Raw genomic sequence first — 14,157 nt, forward strand, 5'->3', positions numbered from 1 at the left:
ACACTATTCTGGGGGTGATCATGTGTGCATATTTGTGATGTTTTCTGTTGTATTTTATGTTGCTGTGTTTTTATGCTGCATTGTTGCAATGTGATGTTATTGTACTGTGGTAAGTGTGTTCTGTTTTGTTGTAGTGTGCCCTGTTATGTTCTAAATGCATTGTTGCGTTGCTTTGTGTAAGTCATGTTTAATTTCGATGTGTCAGAAATGCTGCTAGATTTCCAGCACGGAGCAACACAGGCACAAGTCAGCCTAAAATTGTGGCAGTGAGTGTGTGCATCATTTAGAGCTTGGTGAATGAGGGACTTGCGCCAAACAGCGCCCTATTTCGAGTTCATAGACATCAATACAATGTAAATTGGGTGGACAGGTCAGTGCTTAATTTGAGCCGGTGGTTGCCTGTGAGGCCCATAAGCACTTATTTTTGGGGACCCCCACTTATTTTTCCACATCAGATATTTACAGAGAGAAAGAAAAACACACATATCGGAAAGACGGAGGAAGGAAGAGAAAGATGAAAACCATCACAAAGGGAGAAATCAGGATTCTGCAAAAGTAAGAAAAAGAGGTAGAAAGTGTCTGGAAGTGGATAACAGAGCCATTAGGTGGATTTAAGACTAAACAACCTTGGTATTCGGCATACTAAAGTTTAATTGCACTGGCTGCAAACTTGTGAGTAGAGTTTCGGGAACTGACAGTCTTTCTTTTACAAATTAAGCTCTACGGACATCCCGCACTTTCTTGGCAAATGTCTGGTGTCCACCAAATTTCAAATGATGCCATCAGTCTAAGCTTAGCGCCCCAGTGCCTAATTTGAGCTTGTGGTTCCCACACCGGCACTTAATCACCACCCCCAGCGCTTTTCATGAACACCAGTTAAGGATACATTGATTTATGGTAGGCACCGGGAGATCAAGTGATTTGCCCAGAATCACAGGATGTTGAGCCGACTTTGCACCTTGAACCTGATTCCCCAGCTCCGAAGATGGCAGCTCTGGCCATTACGCCACATCGTCTCCCCACTTTCATGGTTAGTAGTTGATTCTGTTCTTGGCGACGCTAGCAGGAGAAATGGGCTGGTGCAAGCTGTCACCTGACGAATTTTTCTACAAATTAACCACTGCAGTGCTCGCTTTATGTGATAGTTCCCTCAGACTCCGCGCCTCTGCTCAAAGAAAGGGGTTTGCAATCAGCTCTGGCTGCCCATCTAAGCTGGAAAGAATGCTGGAATCTGATCCCGAGGCACTCACTGTGGGGAGCACTCGGAATGTTCACAGCAGTGGTGACAGGAAGGAAAAGTGAAATACCACAGTAAATCAAGTTATATGTGTGTCTTTTATGCTTTTTTAGTACTTGCGTGGGCGTGGCAGCACACATAAATAAAAGCATTGTCATTTAGAATGGCAATAGCTCAATATCTTGCCAGTGCAAGACGTATTGCATTGCAAATGCTTGTTTGAGACATTACCTATGACTGGAGACAGACAGCTGTAAAGAGCAACACAACAGAAACACGAGCGTGAGCACAAGCAAAGGCAGCGTGTATACTAACCTTAATGCATTCACAGGTGGGTTTCGTATGGTTATAACAGCGACTGGACCCACAATCTCCTTTAAAGCGGACATTTTCCTTATTCAGACAAAAAAAAAAGAGAGAAGGTAGTCAAAAAGACAGAACACAAATGAGAGATAAATCAGCGCGGCTGGTAGACTTTGTACTCTGGGTAAGGAGTGCAGGTGGACCTCAGACCGGCCCCTCCCACGCAAACATTCAAGCTGCTGGCCGTGGCACGAGCCAGGAGCTGGCAAGAGCAGCGCGTGCACGCACGTGAACCATAGTCTCCTTTACCTATCTGTGCTCGCGCGCTCACACCTCTTACTTCACCATATTATTTCCTGTAGTGAAGCTTTCCTTGACCTCTCCCTTGAATCTCTCCTCCTTTTGAACTCTTTACATACTCACAACCCAAAATCAATCAACTACTCACTAAGCCCCTTCTTACGCCTGTCTATCAAACTCCTAAGAAAGTTCTGACTAATAGATAGAATTACCAGCCTGATAATTTCTTTTTCAATACACCTAAGTCTCCGATTGCCCGACTTCCCAGAGGTATTTTTTTTATCCATAACGGTTTTAAAAATGAAGCTTACAGTTCATCTGCTCCTCGTGATATTTCCTGTGAGAAAGGCTTCATGGGTGCGCTGCCTGGATCAACACATTTTCAGAGTGTTTTTATAACCTCACTGGTGCTGGAAAAACCGCCAGCCCCGGCACTAGCAATATATTGAATTATTTAGCAGTAATCCCATTACTCAGACTCCATCTTCCTTATCCCAGTTCTGACCTAATACCACGCAAGGACGGGGTCAAGGAAGATGGAACCACAGTACTTAGAACCAGTAAACAATCTAGGTATTACTTCCTCGTTCATTGCCCTGCCCCTACTAACACAAGAAGACACACCCGAGCCGAATATGCTTCATCCCCAAAAAAGTTACCACATGATATGGCCACTCAACACACATATTTCTTCAAAAGGTGAAACAAATGTACCCCCTAATCAGACAGCATGGACCAGAGCACACAAGTACTACGTTTACCCCTATACCGGCAGCCACGTCCAGCTGTCAGCGAGAGAGAGTTTTTAGCAGTCCACACATCCTGCAGTGAAGAACCCACTGCCCTAAGCTTAAAAGCCATCATCCTATCCTCCAGGTGGGCCACCCAGTCAACCAAACCACTGGTCATGGAAACAAAAGATTGTAGCCATCTACTCAAGGCAGTATTGAGTGGTATGATCCCTTGCCATGTAGTCCCCACAAATGATAATCAAGCAGAAAAAAATTGTCAGCAGTGTGAAGCAAGTGGGTGATCACAGCCAGCTGAACATCCAGGGCATGGAGACAACCCTTCTCTAAGGAATACTGGTCCACAAAGAAAAACCCTAGGACTGATGCCTGTTGACAATGAAACGAGGAAGCAAACACTATGCCACAGCAAGCAATCCAGGAAGATGCAATTCAATTCATAAAGCTTTATTCGGAACATTAAAAAACATGTCCATAAAAGCACATACAGTTACAGTTACAAACATTTCATTGAAAGAAAAACACATAATACATATATTATCCAGAAGGGGATGGAATAAATATTTAAAATGCTTAAAAACACATACTTTTCCTGGCGCTGATTGATTTGAGCAAAAATGTAGCAGTAAAAAAGCAAATGTCCGGATGATGCAAATTAAAAAGCAGTTTCATAGAGTCCGTGATTGTTCTCACTCCAAATCTTTTCAACATAGGCTTTAGAAAGAGTTTCCGTAATTCACTATACAATTTGCATGATAAAAGAAAGTGCTTAGTGCTCTGTTCCGTTTTATTATCACATGCACAGGGTCCATTAGGGCGCATTTTAATATTAGGGCACGCAACAAGATAATGTACTATTCCCATCCTCATTCTGGTTAGTACAAACTGGTGCGAGACTCTGGTTACCTGTATCAAGTACGGATGAAATCCAGTAAAATCATTCATGCTATTGTACAGTATACATGTGGATAGTTTAGAATCCTCCAGGGAATGCCTTTCGTTGCAATAATTCAAAAAAGTTATTTTCATATTTAATTTAGAGATATCAGAGGCACTGTATGGATCATTGATCACATTAAGCCCAAAAATCTTTAGGAAGCATTCAATAATGTATTTAATCCAAGGGATCTTAAGATGCTGGTCCAAAGAAAGGCAATCCTCAATAATAGTTCTGTTCAATGAGGTGCCATCACTCAGCCAAATAGAGCGCCACAATAATAAGGGTCTTAACATGATCATATCATTTAGGGTTTGAATCCCTGTTTCCTTGTGAACCAAGGTGTTGGAGGTAGATTTGGGTAAACACAGGAGCCTTTTCAGGAAATTATTCTCCTCTACCTGAAGGCTCCCCGCTGGTGACACACCCCATACACCTGCCCCGTAAAGGGCTGCAGAGAGACATCTAGATTGATACATTTTTAACATGTCTTTAATGCGTCTACTCCCTAGCTTCTTGGCAAATACAAAGACCCCATTAGCACTCCTAGTCATCTTTGTTTTAACAGCTTTGTGTTCAATATCCCATCTACCATTATTTGAAAAAGTAATTCCCAAGTAGCAGAAATTTTCAACTTTTTGGACCGGTTCACCATCAATAAAATAATGGGATTTACTTTTCATTTTAGCTCGTCCAGGCCCACACTCCATCACATATGTTTTAGATTTATTAATCACCAGTTTCCTGTTTTTGATGAACTGCACAAAGCAGTCCATCAAACGTTGAAGACCCAGGGGAGTCCTGGACAGTAACACGGCGTCATCCGCATAGAGTAACACGGGTATGTTAAGATTGTTAACTCTAGGGGCATCCGCCGTGACTGTCTGCAGGACAGAATCCACCTCATTTATGAAGAGGGTGAAAAGCAGGGGTGCTAAAACACACCCCTGTCTAATTCCCCTCCCGATCCTGAACTTAGTCGTACACTCCCCATTAGGTCCGTATCGAACACTGGTGCTAAGCTTTTCGTACAGGCGGGCCAGGAAATAGATTATACCTTCAGGAGCCCCCATTTCTATCAGTTTGGCCCATAGTATAGCGTGGTCTACCATATCGAAAGCGCTGCTTAGGTCAGCAAAACATAAATAAAGCGACCCTTTTTTGGCCTGGGTATATTTCCCTACCAAAAGCTCTAGATTCAGACACTGCTCAATGGTGCCACGTCCTTTTCTGAACCCAAACTGACAATTAGTTAAAATCTCATTGGTTTCTGCCCATTCCTCTAATCTTACTAAAAGGACCCGACTCATAATTTTGACAGATGAGTCCAGTAAGGATATTGGTCGATAATTCTTGGCATTGCCCCGGTCACCTTTTTTATAAATAGGAACGATTATTGATTCCTCCCAAGTAGACGGTATTTTACAGCAAATAGCTGCATTGAAGATTTTAGCCAACAATGGGCCCCAAATCTCCGGTGCGGTCTTATACACGTCTATGGGTACTCCATCGGGTCCCTGGGCCTTCCCTCCCTTACTGGCTCTTATGCTAACCATAACCTCATCTATGGTGATATTTAAGGCTACGATAGGCCAGCCTTCTCCATTGGGGACAGGTCTATTACTCGAGTCAAAAATAATGGAGAAATGTTGGATCCAAGATTCCATACTCACATTTGATGTGAGTTGTGGTACCTTTTCATCTTTTAGGAATGGACTATTCATCGTGGACCAAAACAAGGTACAATTCTTCAATTCTGCTGCTTGGCTGAGGTTGTCCCACGCTTCCTGCTGTAATTCGGCTTTTCTACGTTTAAGGATCAAATTATAATCCTGCCTAAGTTGAATCACCAGACTCTTGTCTCTTGGTTTAACTGCCAAGGCCTCTTTAAGGTCCCTTCGAGCAGTAGAGCAAGCATGATCAAACCACCCCCTTTTGTATCTATTCTTGTGCCCAACCTCTTTGGTAAACTTCTTATTGATGGTTGAATTAATTCTATCAAAGTGGTCAATACTGTCAGCCGAGGTTTCATCCTGTTCTAAAATTGCCGTGATTTCCATTAGACAACTAGTGATGATGGACTCAGATGTTATATCCGCTTTTTCTCCCTTCCACCTCAACCTATAACCATTCTGCCTATGGGGTTCAATATTAACAATACTACCTTGTTCACGTATATAGACATGGTTCCATATTATTACCTCAGTAGTTAAACAGTTCTGATCACTTAGCATAACATCAACCACCTTGGGCACAGAACATAGCGGAATAAGGGTTGAAGACATGCATATAAAATCAATAATAGTATTAGCGCCCCTTCCTTTAAAAGTCGGTATATTTTCACCCTCATCATTTTTGACATTTTCCATAATTTCCATATCATAGTCTATCAGAAAGTTATTCAGGGTCTCTCCATAGGAGTGATGGGGAAAATGAACATCAGCATCCCCCAAACGATTATACACACCGCATAACTTCTGAGATGATAATGGACATACTGAGACGTTAAAATCCCCCACAAAAATGAATTCAAAAACGCCATTAAAATTTTTAACACAATTAGTCAATGCCCTATCTAATTCATTAATTGCAACATGTCTAGTGCCATCAAATATATTATTGTAGAAATTAATCAAAAGTATATTTCTACCCGCTTCTTGCGCTAGCCATAGAATTTGTGAATGAGCCCCCACTTTTACATAGTTTTTCACCAAGATAGGCAACTTGACTGAAATCAACACCAACAACCCTCCTTTAGCTCTGCCATGGGTTGAGGCCAAGGCAGGAAGTTCATAGGATACAAAGCCATCAATGCCCCTAAAGTTTTTACACCAGGTTTCCTGAAGGCAAAAGATGTCAAATAAATTCACAAAATCTTTCCATCCTAACATATCCTCCTTGGCCACTAGGCCTGCAATATTCCAGCTGGCGATATGACAAGTTACCCTATCACTCTCATGGCTGATAATAGGCGGTCCATCACTAAATATGGACATGTTATCCTCTAGGTTAAAAAGCTCTATGTTATACATTGAATTTGAGGCATCTCCCCCTACCGACATACAATCTACAATCACTTTATCGTCCAATTCATTTACGGACATAGTTACTTTTCCACATTTATTACTAGTTGCATCACCCCGGGAAAGTTCAATCTCATGTCAATCATTCTGATCCAGAAAGCTCAACGACTGGTACCTATTCTGAATTGGGACTTGATAGACCATCCCACTAACAGGCAAAGGGGTGCTACCATAGGTTGTAAATGGGTTGGGGGTATATGTTACGAATTTATTCCAGCCTGTCGCAGAGTTCACCGTATGCATCGGCGGGGTAAATGTACCATCCTGGGAACCAGGACGGAAATTAGGCAACACAGGTCTATTTACAAAAGATGGATAGGTAAAGTTGCTCGTTACCCCCTCCCCGCAATTAACAGAGGGCGGCCTGCTAAGATGGTTATAAAAATAGCCCAGTGGTCTAGCAACTACATCTGTCTCTGACTGCGTGAGTGAGGCTGCTCTAAGTAGAACAGTCGCAACATGTTGCGGGTGTTTAAAATTAATGATCACGCAGTCACCCCCACATGTCTTTCTGGTATTACCGATCCAATTGACTCTTCTGATAGAGATAATTTGATCAGAGTAGCCAACTGGATAACCACAGTGGCGGTTTAACCAGGAAATTGTTTTATTCATCAAAGATTCCGCTGACTCCTGGGTAGTAGGGACCTGGGTTAAGATCGGGACATTAGTTAATACCACAACGTAGGGAACACATTCAGGTGGAAGGTCTACTGGGCGCCTACATATCCGCATGGGTACCCCATTAGTTCCCCCTGTGGCAGCAGGCAAAGCTAAGACAGCTGGTACCGGAGCTGTCTTAGCACTATTTGGAGCTGATATAGGTCTAACATCATTCTGTAAAGTACCCGACACTGTGTTTGTCAACCCAGCAGTTAGTTGCTGTGAAGGTCGGCCTGCCTCCTGAGCCATTGTATGTTTTGGTACAGATAGCTCTTTAGGCAGTTGTTTCCTAGTATTAGTGGAAGGGGCACTATTAGTGGGTTGTAATTGTGACAGCACCCTATCCTTTGTAGAGACAGTGGTTGAGCACGCTGGCATTTTGATATCTGATATAGATTTTTCCAATTTACCGGCATGCTGGTCCACCACGGCCCTTAGTCTTACTACTTCTGCCTGCAGATCATCAATTTTGATTAACAAGGGCTCTACAACCATATTTAATTTGTTATAGATAGTACTCAGTAACAGGTCAATTTGATCAGGCTTAATGGAGACAAAATTGTCATTTGATAATGACCCTATTTCCTCGGCGCTCTCCTTGTGTATGGCGTCTTTTTTGTTCTTTCTGATAGAGTGATTTCCCCGCTTAGGTACCATTTTCTTACAGGCTCGCATAAATTTAGTAGCCCTAACGGACTGCTGAGGTGTACCTTCGGAGTTCTCACATGGGTCATCTTCCACCCTAATTGAATTGTCTGCAGCCGTAGTTAAATCAACATTGACACCAATATTATCATACTCCAATACTGTGGCTGCCTCTTTGCCAATATTAATATCTGCATTATTTAGATCCGCAGATGGAATCAGTTGGAGGTCTGGTACAGTACTTTTCCCCAGTGATTTCCTTCTGTCACTATTGATTCTGGACACTACTTTAAGCAAATAGTTATCCGGTAAAGTAGTTTGGACTGACATTTTGTGGTTGATCAGGTGTCTCAAGTAATTGTTATTAAAATGAACAAAGTTACATCTGCAAAAAATCACCTACAGGTACTCACAGCTCGAAGCAAGGCGGGTGGCCCGGCCCGTCCTCAATCGTCCCTGGACGGCCACAGACGGCCCCGCCCTTGTCCCGGGCTTCTCCCGCGCGCGACTCGCGTGGCGAGAGGGGAGTCAGCCCTTTTCTAGCGCCTCCTGGCGCTCCCGGCGCGTCACGGGCGCGCTGCCCCAGAGGCTGCTGGGAAATGTGGTCCGGTGTTCTGGTCTGCCTCCCGGCGTCTCCGCTTGCAAAGCCGTTCCCCTCACGGCACCGCCCGATGGCGCCGCGGTCAATTAAGCACTCTGCTGGTGTCCCCCCTGGGCTCCCGGGGGTCAGCCCTTTTCTAGCGCCTCCTGGCGCTCCCGGCGCGTCACGGGCGCGCTGCCCCAGAGGCTGCTGGGAAATGTGGTCCGGTGTTCTGGTCTGCCTCCCGGCGTCTCCGCTTGCAAAGCCGTTCCCCTCACGGCACCGCCCGATGGCGTCGCGGTCAATTAAGCACTCTGCTGGTGTCCCCCCTGGGCTCCCGGGGGTCAGCCCTTTTCTAGCGCCTCCTGGCGCTCCCGGCGCGTCACGGGCGCGCTGCCCCAGAGGCTGCTGGGAAATGTGGTCCGGTGTTCTGGTCTGCCTCCCGGCGTCTCCGCTTGCAAAGCCGTTCCCCTCACGGCACCGTCCGATGGCGTCGCGGTCAATTAAGCACTCTGCTGGTGTCCCCCCTGGGCTCCCGGGGGTCAGCCCTTTTCTAGCGCCTCCTGGCGCTCCCGGCGCGTCACGGGGGCGCTGCCCCAGAGGCTGCTGGGAAATGTGGTCCGGTGTTCTGGTCTGCCTCCCGGCGTCTCCGCTTGCAAAGCCGTTCCCCTCACGGCACCGCCCGATGGCGTCGCGGTCAATTAAGCACTCTGCTGGTGTCCCCCCTGGGCTCCCGGGGGTCAGCCCTTTTCTAGCGCCTCCTGGCGCTCCCGGCGCGTCACGGGCGCGCTGCCCCAGAGGCTGCTGGGAAATGTGGTCCGGTGTTCTGGTCTGCCTCCCGGCGTCTCCGCTTGCAAAGCCGTTCCCCTCACGGCACCGCCCGATGGCGTCGAGGTCAATTAAGCACTCTGCTGGTGTCCACCCGAGCCGTTTTATGCTTCATCTCCAAAAAAGTTACCAGATGAAATGGCCACTCAACACACATATTTCTTCAAAAGGTGAAACAAATGTACCCCCTAATCAGACAGCATGGACCAGAGCACACAAGTACTACGTTTACCCCTATACCGGCAGCCACGTCCAGCTGTCAGCGAGAGAGAGTTTTTAGCAGTCCACACATCCTGCAGTGAAGAACCCACTGCCCTAAGCTTAAAAGCCATCATCCTATCCTCCAGGTGGGCCACCCAGTCAACCAAACCACTGGTCATGGAAACAAAAGATTGTAGCCATCTACTCAAGGCAGTATTGAGTGGTATGATCCCTTGCCATGTAGTCCCCACAAATGATAATCAAGCAGAAAAAAATTGTCAGCAGTGTGAAGCAAGTGGGTGATCACAGCCAGCTGAACATCCAGGGCATGGAGACAACCCTTCTCTAAGGAATACTGGTCCACAAAGAAAAACCCTAGGACTGATGCCTGTTGACAATGAAACGAGGTAGCAAACACTATGCCACAACAAGCAATCCAGGAAGATGCAAAGATAAGGAGCACTAGATGCCAGAGATCTCATCTTACGCAAATGAGCTGCCAAAGTGACTGCCACTAGAAATAAGACTTAAAATGACAAAAGCTGCAATGAAAGTGCAGACAAGGGCTCAAATGGTGAGCCTCAGAGGGACGCCAGACCCAAAGGAAGGAACCCCACTAGGATTGACAACTTCAGTATGGCACTGGACCATCAAAATCTCTTAAAAAGCCACAACTGAAGGACTATATCCCTAGCCTAGCCTAATGCCCACCAACTGGATCTAAAGGGGTATGGGTAGACGATCGCAGATCCAACTTAAAAAACTCCTAGAGCAATCCAAAGATCAGGCTCACGTCACAATTCCAGGTACAGAGTTCCTTCTTAGCACACCATGCTCTGAAAGAAGACAGCTGAACATCAAAAGCCTTAAGGGCTTGTCTTGGTTAGTGAAAGAATTACATTCAAAACTTTCCACATCTGAGGAAATCAAGAGTGATGGAAGGTATCACCCAAATGGTAACTAGGGAAACAAGCCCTTTGTCTAGCATGACTCTGCAGCAGGAATCAATCAGAATGCCTAGAAGGTGAGCCTAAGTGACAGTGTTAAGTATTCAAATTTAAAAAGGTGTTGAGCACTTGTGAGAATATATGATTCTAATGAAATTTCTTAGTTGGCACAGCACATGGTTGTTTGGAACTCGCAGCAAAGACCATGAAAACAAGCATTAGAAATGCAATCGGGCTCGGATTTATTTGAGTTTGAGCTAATGGCATCGTAAATGCCAATGTATTGTTGCTATGTGTTATGGAGTGTGTTCATGTGGTGTGTACTGCCAGTGATCTCCTTGTGAGTGTGAGAATATTGCACCGTTACTGCCTGTGTTGTCCTTCTTGTGAGTGTGAGAAGCTTGCACCTCTGCTGCCGGTGGTCTCCTTGTGAGTGTAAGAAGCTTGCACCTCTGCTGCCTGTGGTCTCCTTGTGAGTGTAAGAAGCTTGCACCTCTGCTGCCTGTGGTCTCCTTGTGAGTGTAAGAAGCTTGCACCTCTGCTGCATGTGATGTCCTTCTTGTGAGTGTAAGAAGCTTGCACTGCTGCAGCCTGTGATGTCGTTCTTGTGAGTGTGAGAAGCTTGCACAGCTGCTGCCTGTGAGTATGAGAAGATTGCATTGTGCATCTCTGTGCTGTGCCTGTTCTTTATAAGGGACTCTTGCTCTGTTGCTGCTGCTGCCTTGGCACAGTACCTGCTGTGAGTGTGTGAGGGAAGCTTGCACCGCTGCTGCTTGTGATGTCCTTCTTGTGAGTGGGAGAAGCTTGCACCTCAGCTGCCTGTGGTCTCCTTGTGAGTGTAAGAAGCTTGCACTGCTGCTGCCTGTGATGTCGTTCTTGTGAGTGTGAGAAGCTTGCACCGCTGCTGCTTGTGATGTCCTTCTTGTGAGTGTGAGAAGCTTGCACCGCTGCTGCTTGTGATGTCCTTCTTGTGAGTGGGAGAAGCTTGCACCTCAGCTGCCTGTGGTCTCCTTGTAAATGTGAGAAGCTTGCACAGCTGCTGCCTGTGATGTCCTTCGTGTGAGTGTGAGAAGCTTGCACCGCTGCTGCCTGTGAGTATGAGAAGATTGCATTGTGCATCTCTGTGCTGTGCCTGTTCTTTGTAAGGGACTCTTGCTCTGTTGCTGCTGCTGCCTTGGCACAGTACCTGCTGTGAGTGTGTGAGGGAAGCTTGCACCGCTGCTGCTTGTGATGTCCTTCTTGTGAGTGGGAGAAGCTTGCACCTCAGCTGCCTGTGGTCTCCTTGTGAGTGTGAGAAGCTTGCACCGCTGCTGTTTGTGATGTCCTTCTTGTGAGTGTGAGAAGCTTGCACCGCTGCTGTTTGTGATGTCCTTCTTGTGAGTGGGAGAAGCTTGCAACTCAGCTGCCTGTGGTCTCCTTGTGAGTGTAAGAAGCTTGCACAGCTGCTGCCTGTGATGTCCTACTCACTACTCTACTCACTACTCACTACTCTGCACTCACTACTCACTACTCTACTCACTACTCACTACTCTGCACTCACTACTCACCTCACTACTCTGCACTCACTACTCACTACTCACTACTCTACTCACTACTCTGCACTCACTACTCACTACTCACTACTCTACTCACTACTCACTACTCTACTCACTACTCTACTCACTACTCTACTCACTACTCTGCACTCACTACTCACTACTCTACTCACTACTCTACTCACTACTCTGCACTCACTACTCACTACTCTACTCACTACTCTGCACTCACTACTCACTACTCTACTCACTACACACTACTCACTACTCACTACTCTACTCACTACTCACTACTCTACTCACTACTCACTACTCACTACTCTACTCACTACTCACTACTCTACTCACTACTCTACTCACTACTCTACTCACTACTCACTACTCTACTCACTACTCTACTCACTACTCTACTCACTACACACTACTCTACTCACTACTCACTACTCTACTCACTACTCTACTCACTACACACTACTCTACTCACTACTCACTACTCTACTCACTACTCACTACTCACTACTCTACTCACTACTCTACTCACTACTCACTACTCTACTCACTACTCACTACTCTACTCACTACTCACTACTCTACTCACTACTCACTACTCTACTCACTACTCACTACTCACTTCTCACTACTCTACTCACTACTCTGCACTCACTACTCACTACTCTACTCACTACTCACTACTCTACTCACTACTCACTACTCACTACTCTACTCACTACTCACTACACACTACTCTACTCACTACTCACTACTCACTACTCTACTCACTACTCACTACACACTACTCTACTCACTACTCACTACTCACTACTCTACTCACTACTCACTACTCTACTCACTACTCACTACTCTACTCACTACTCACTACTCACTACTCACTACTCTACTCACTACACACTACTCACTACTCACTACTCTACTCACTACTCACTACTCACTACTCTACTCACTACTCTACTCACTACTCACTACTCACTACTCACTACTCACTACTCACTACTCACTACTCACTACTCACTACTCTACTCACTACTCTGCCCTCCCTACTCTGCACTCCCTACTCTGCACTCCCTACTCTGCACTCCCTACTCTGCACTCCCTACTCTGCACTCCCTACTCTGCACTCCCTACTCTGCACTCCCTACTCTGCACTCTGCACTCCCTACTCTGCACTCTGCACTCCCTACTCTGCACTCTGCACTCCCTACTCTGCACTCCCTACTCTGCACTCTGCACTCCCTACTCTGCACTCTGCACTCCCTACTCTGCCCTCACTACTCTGCACTCCCTACTCTGCCCTCACTACTCTGCCCTCACTACTCTGCCCTCACTACTCTGCCCTCACTACTCTGCCCTCACTACTCTGCCCTCACTACTCACTACTCTACTCACTACTCACTACTCTGCACTCACTACTCACTATTCTACTCACTACTCTGCACTCACTACTCTACTCACTACTCTGCACTCACTACTCACTACTCACTACTCTACTCACTACTCTGCACTCACTACTCACTACTCACTACTCACTACTCTACTCACTACTCTACTCACTACTCTACTCACTACTCTACTCACTACTCTACTCACTACTCACTACTCTACTCACTACTCTGCACTCACTACTCACTACTCTACTCACTACTCACTACTCACTACTCACTACTCTACTCACTACTCTGCACTCACTACTCACTACTCACTACTCACTACTCACTACTCACTACTCACTACTCTGCCCTCACTACTCTGCCCTCACTACTCACTACTCACTACTCTACTCACTACTCACTACTCACTACTCTACTCACTACTCACTACTCACTACTCTACTCACTACTCACTACTCTACTCACTACTCTGCACTCACTACTCTCTACTCACTACTCTACTCACTACTCTACTCACTACTCACTACTCACTACTCACTACTCTACTCACTACTCTACTCACTACTCTGCACTCACTACTCACTACTCTACTCACTACTCTACTCACTACTCACTACTCTACTCACTACTCTACTCACTACTCACTACTCTACTCACTACTCTACTCACTACTCTACTCACTACTCTACTCACTACTCACTACTCTACTCACTACTCTACTCACTACTCACTACTCTGCACTC

The 14,157-nt window shown here is 45.9% G+C and overlaps 1 protein-coding gene across 2 annotated transcripts in view; it reads right to left on the reverse strand.

Annotated features, from left to right (window-relative positions):
- The window catches only part of LOC144822683 (peroxisomal bifunctional enzyme-like), a 465,075-nt gene that overhangs the window by 381,051 nt on the left and 69,867 nt on the right, over positions 1 to 14,157 (reverse strand). For both annotated transcript variants that reach the window (XM_078680458.1, XM_078680457.1), the window contains exon 2: positions 1,553 to 1,630. In XM_078680458.1, the coding sequence (XP_078536584.1) occupies positions 1,553 to 1,626 (74 nt within the window). In that variant the 5' untranslated portion in view covers positions 1,627 to 1,630. The remainder of the gene's footprint in view (positions 1 to 1,552; positions 1,631 to 14,157) is intronic.

Source organism: Lissotriton helveticus, chromosome 3_1, assembly GCF_964261635.1.
Source record: "Lissotriton helveticus chromosome 3_1, aLisHel1.1, whole genome shotgun sequence".
NCBI lineage: Eukaryota > Metazoa > Chordata > Amphibia > Caudata > Salamandridae > Lissotriton > Lissotriton helveticus.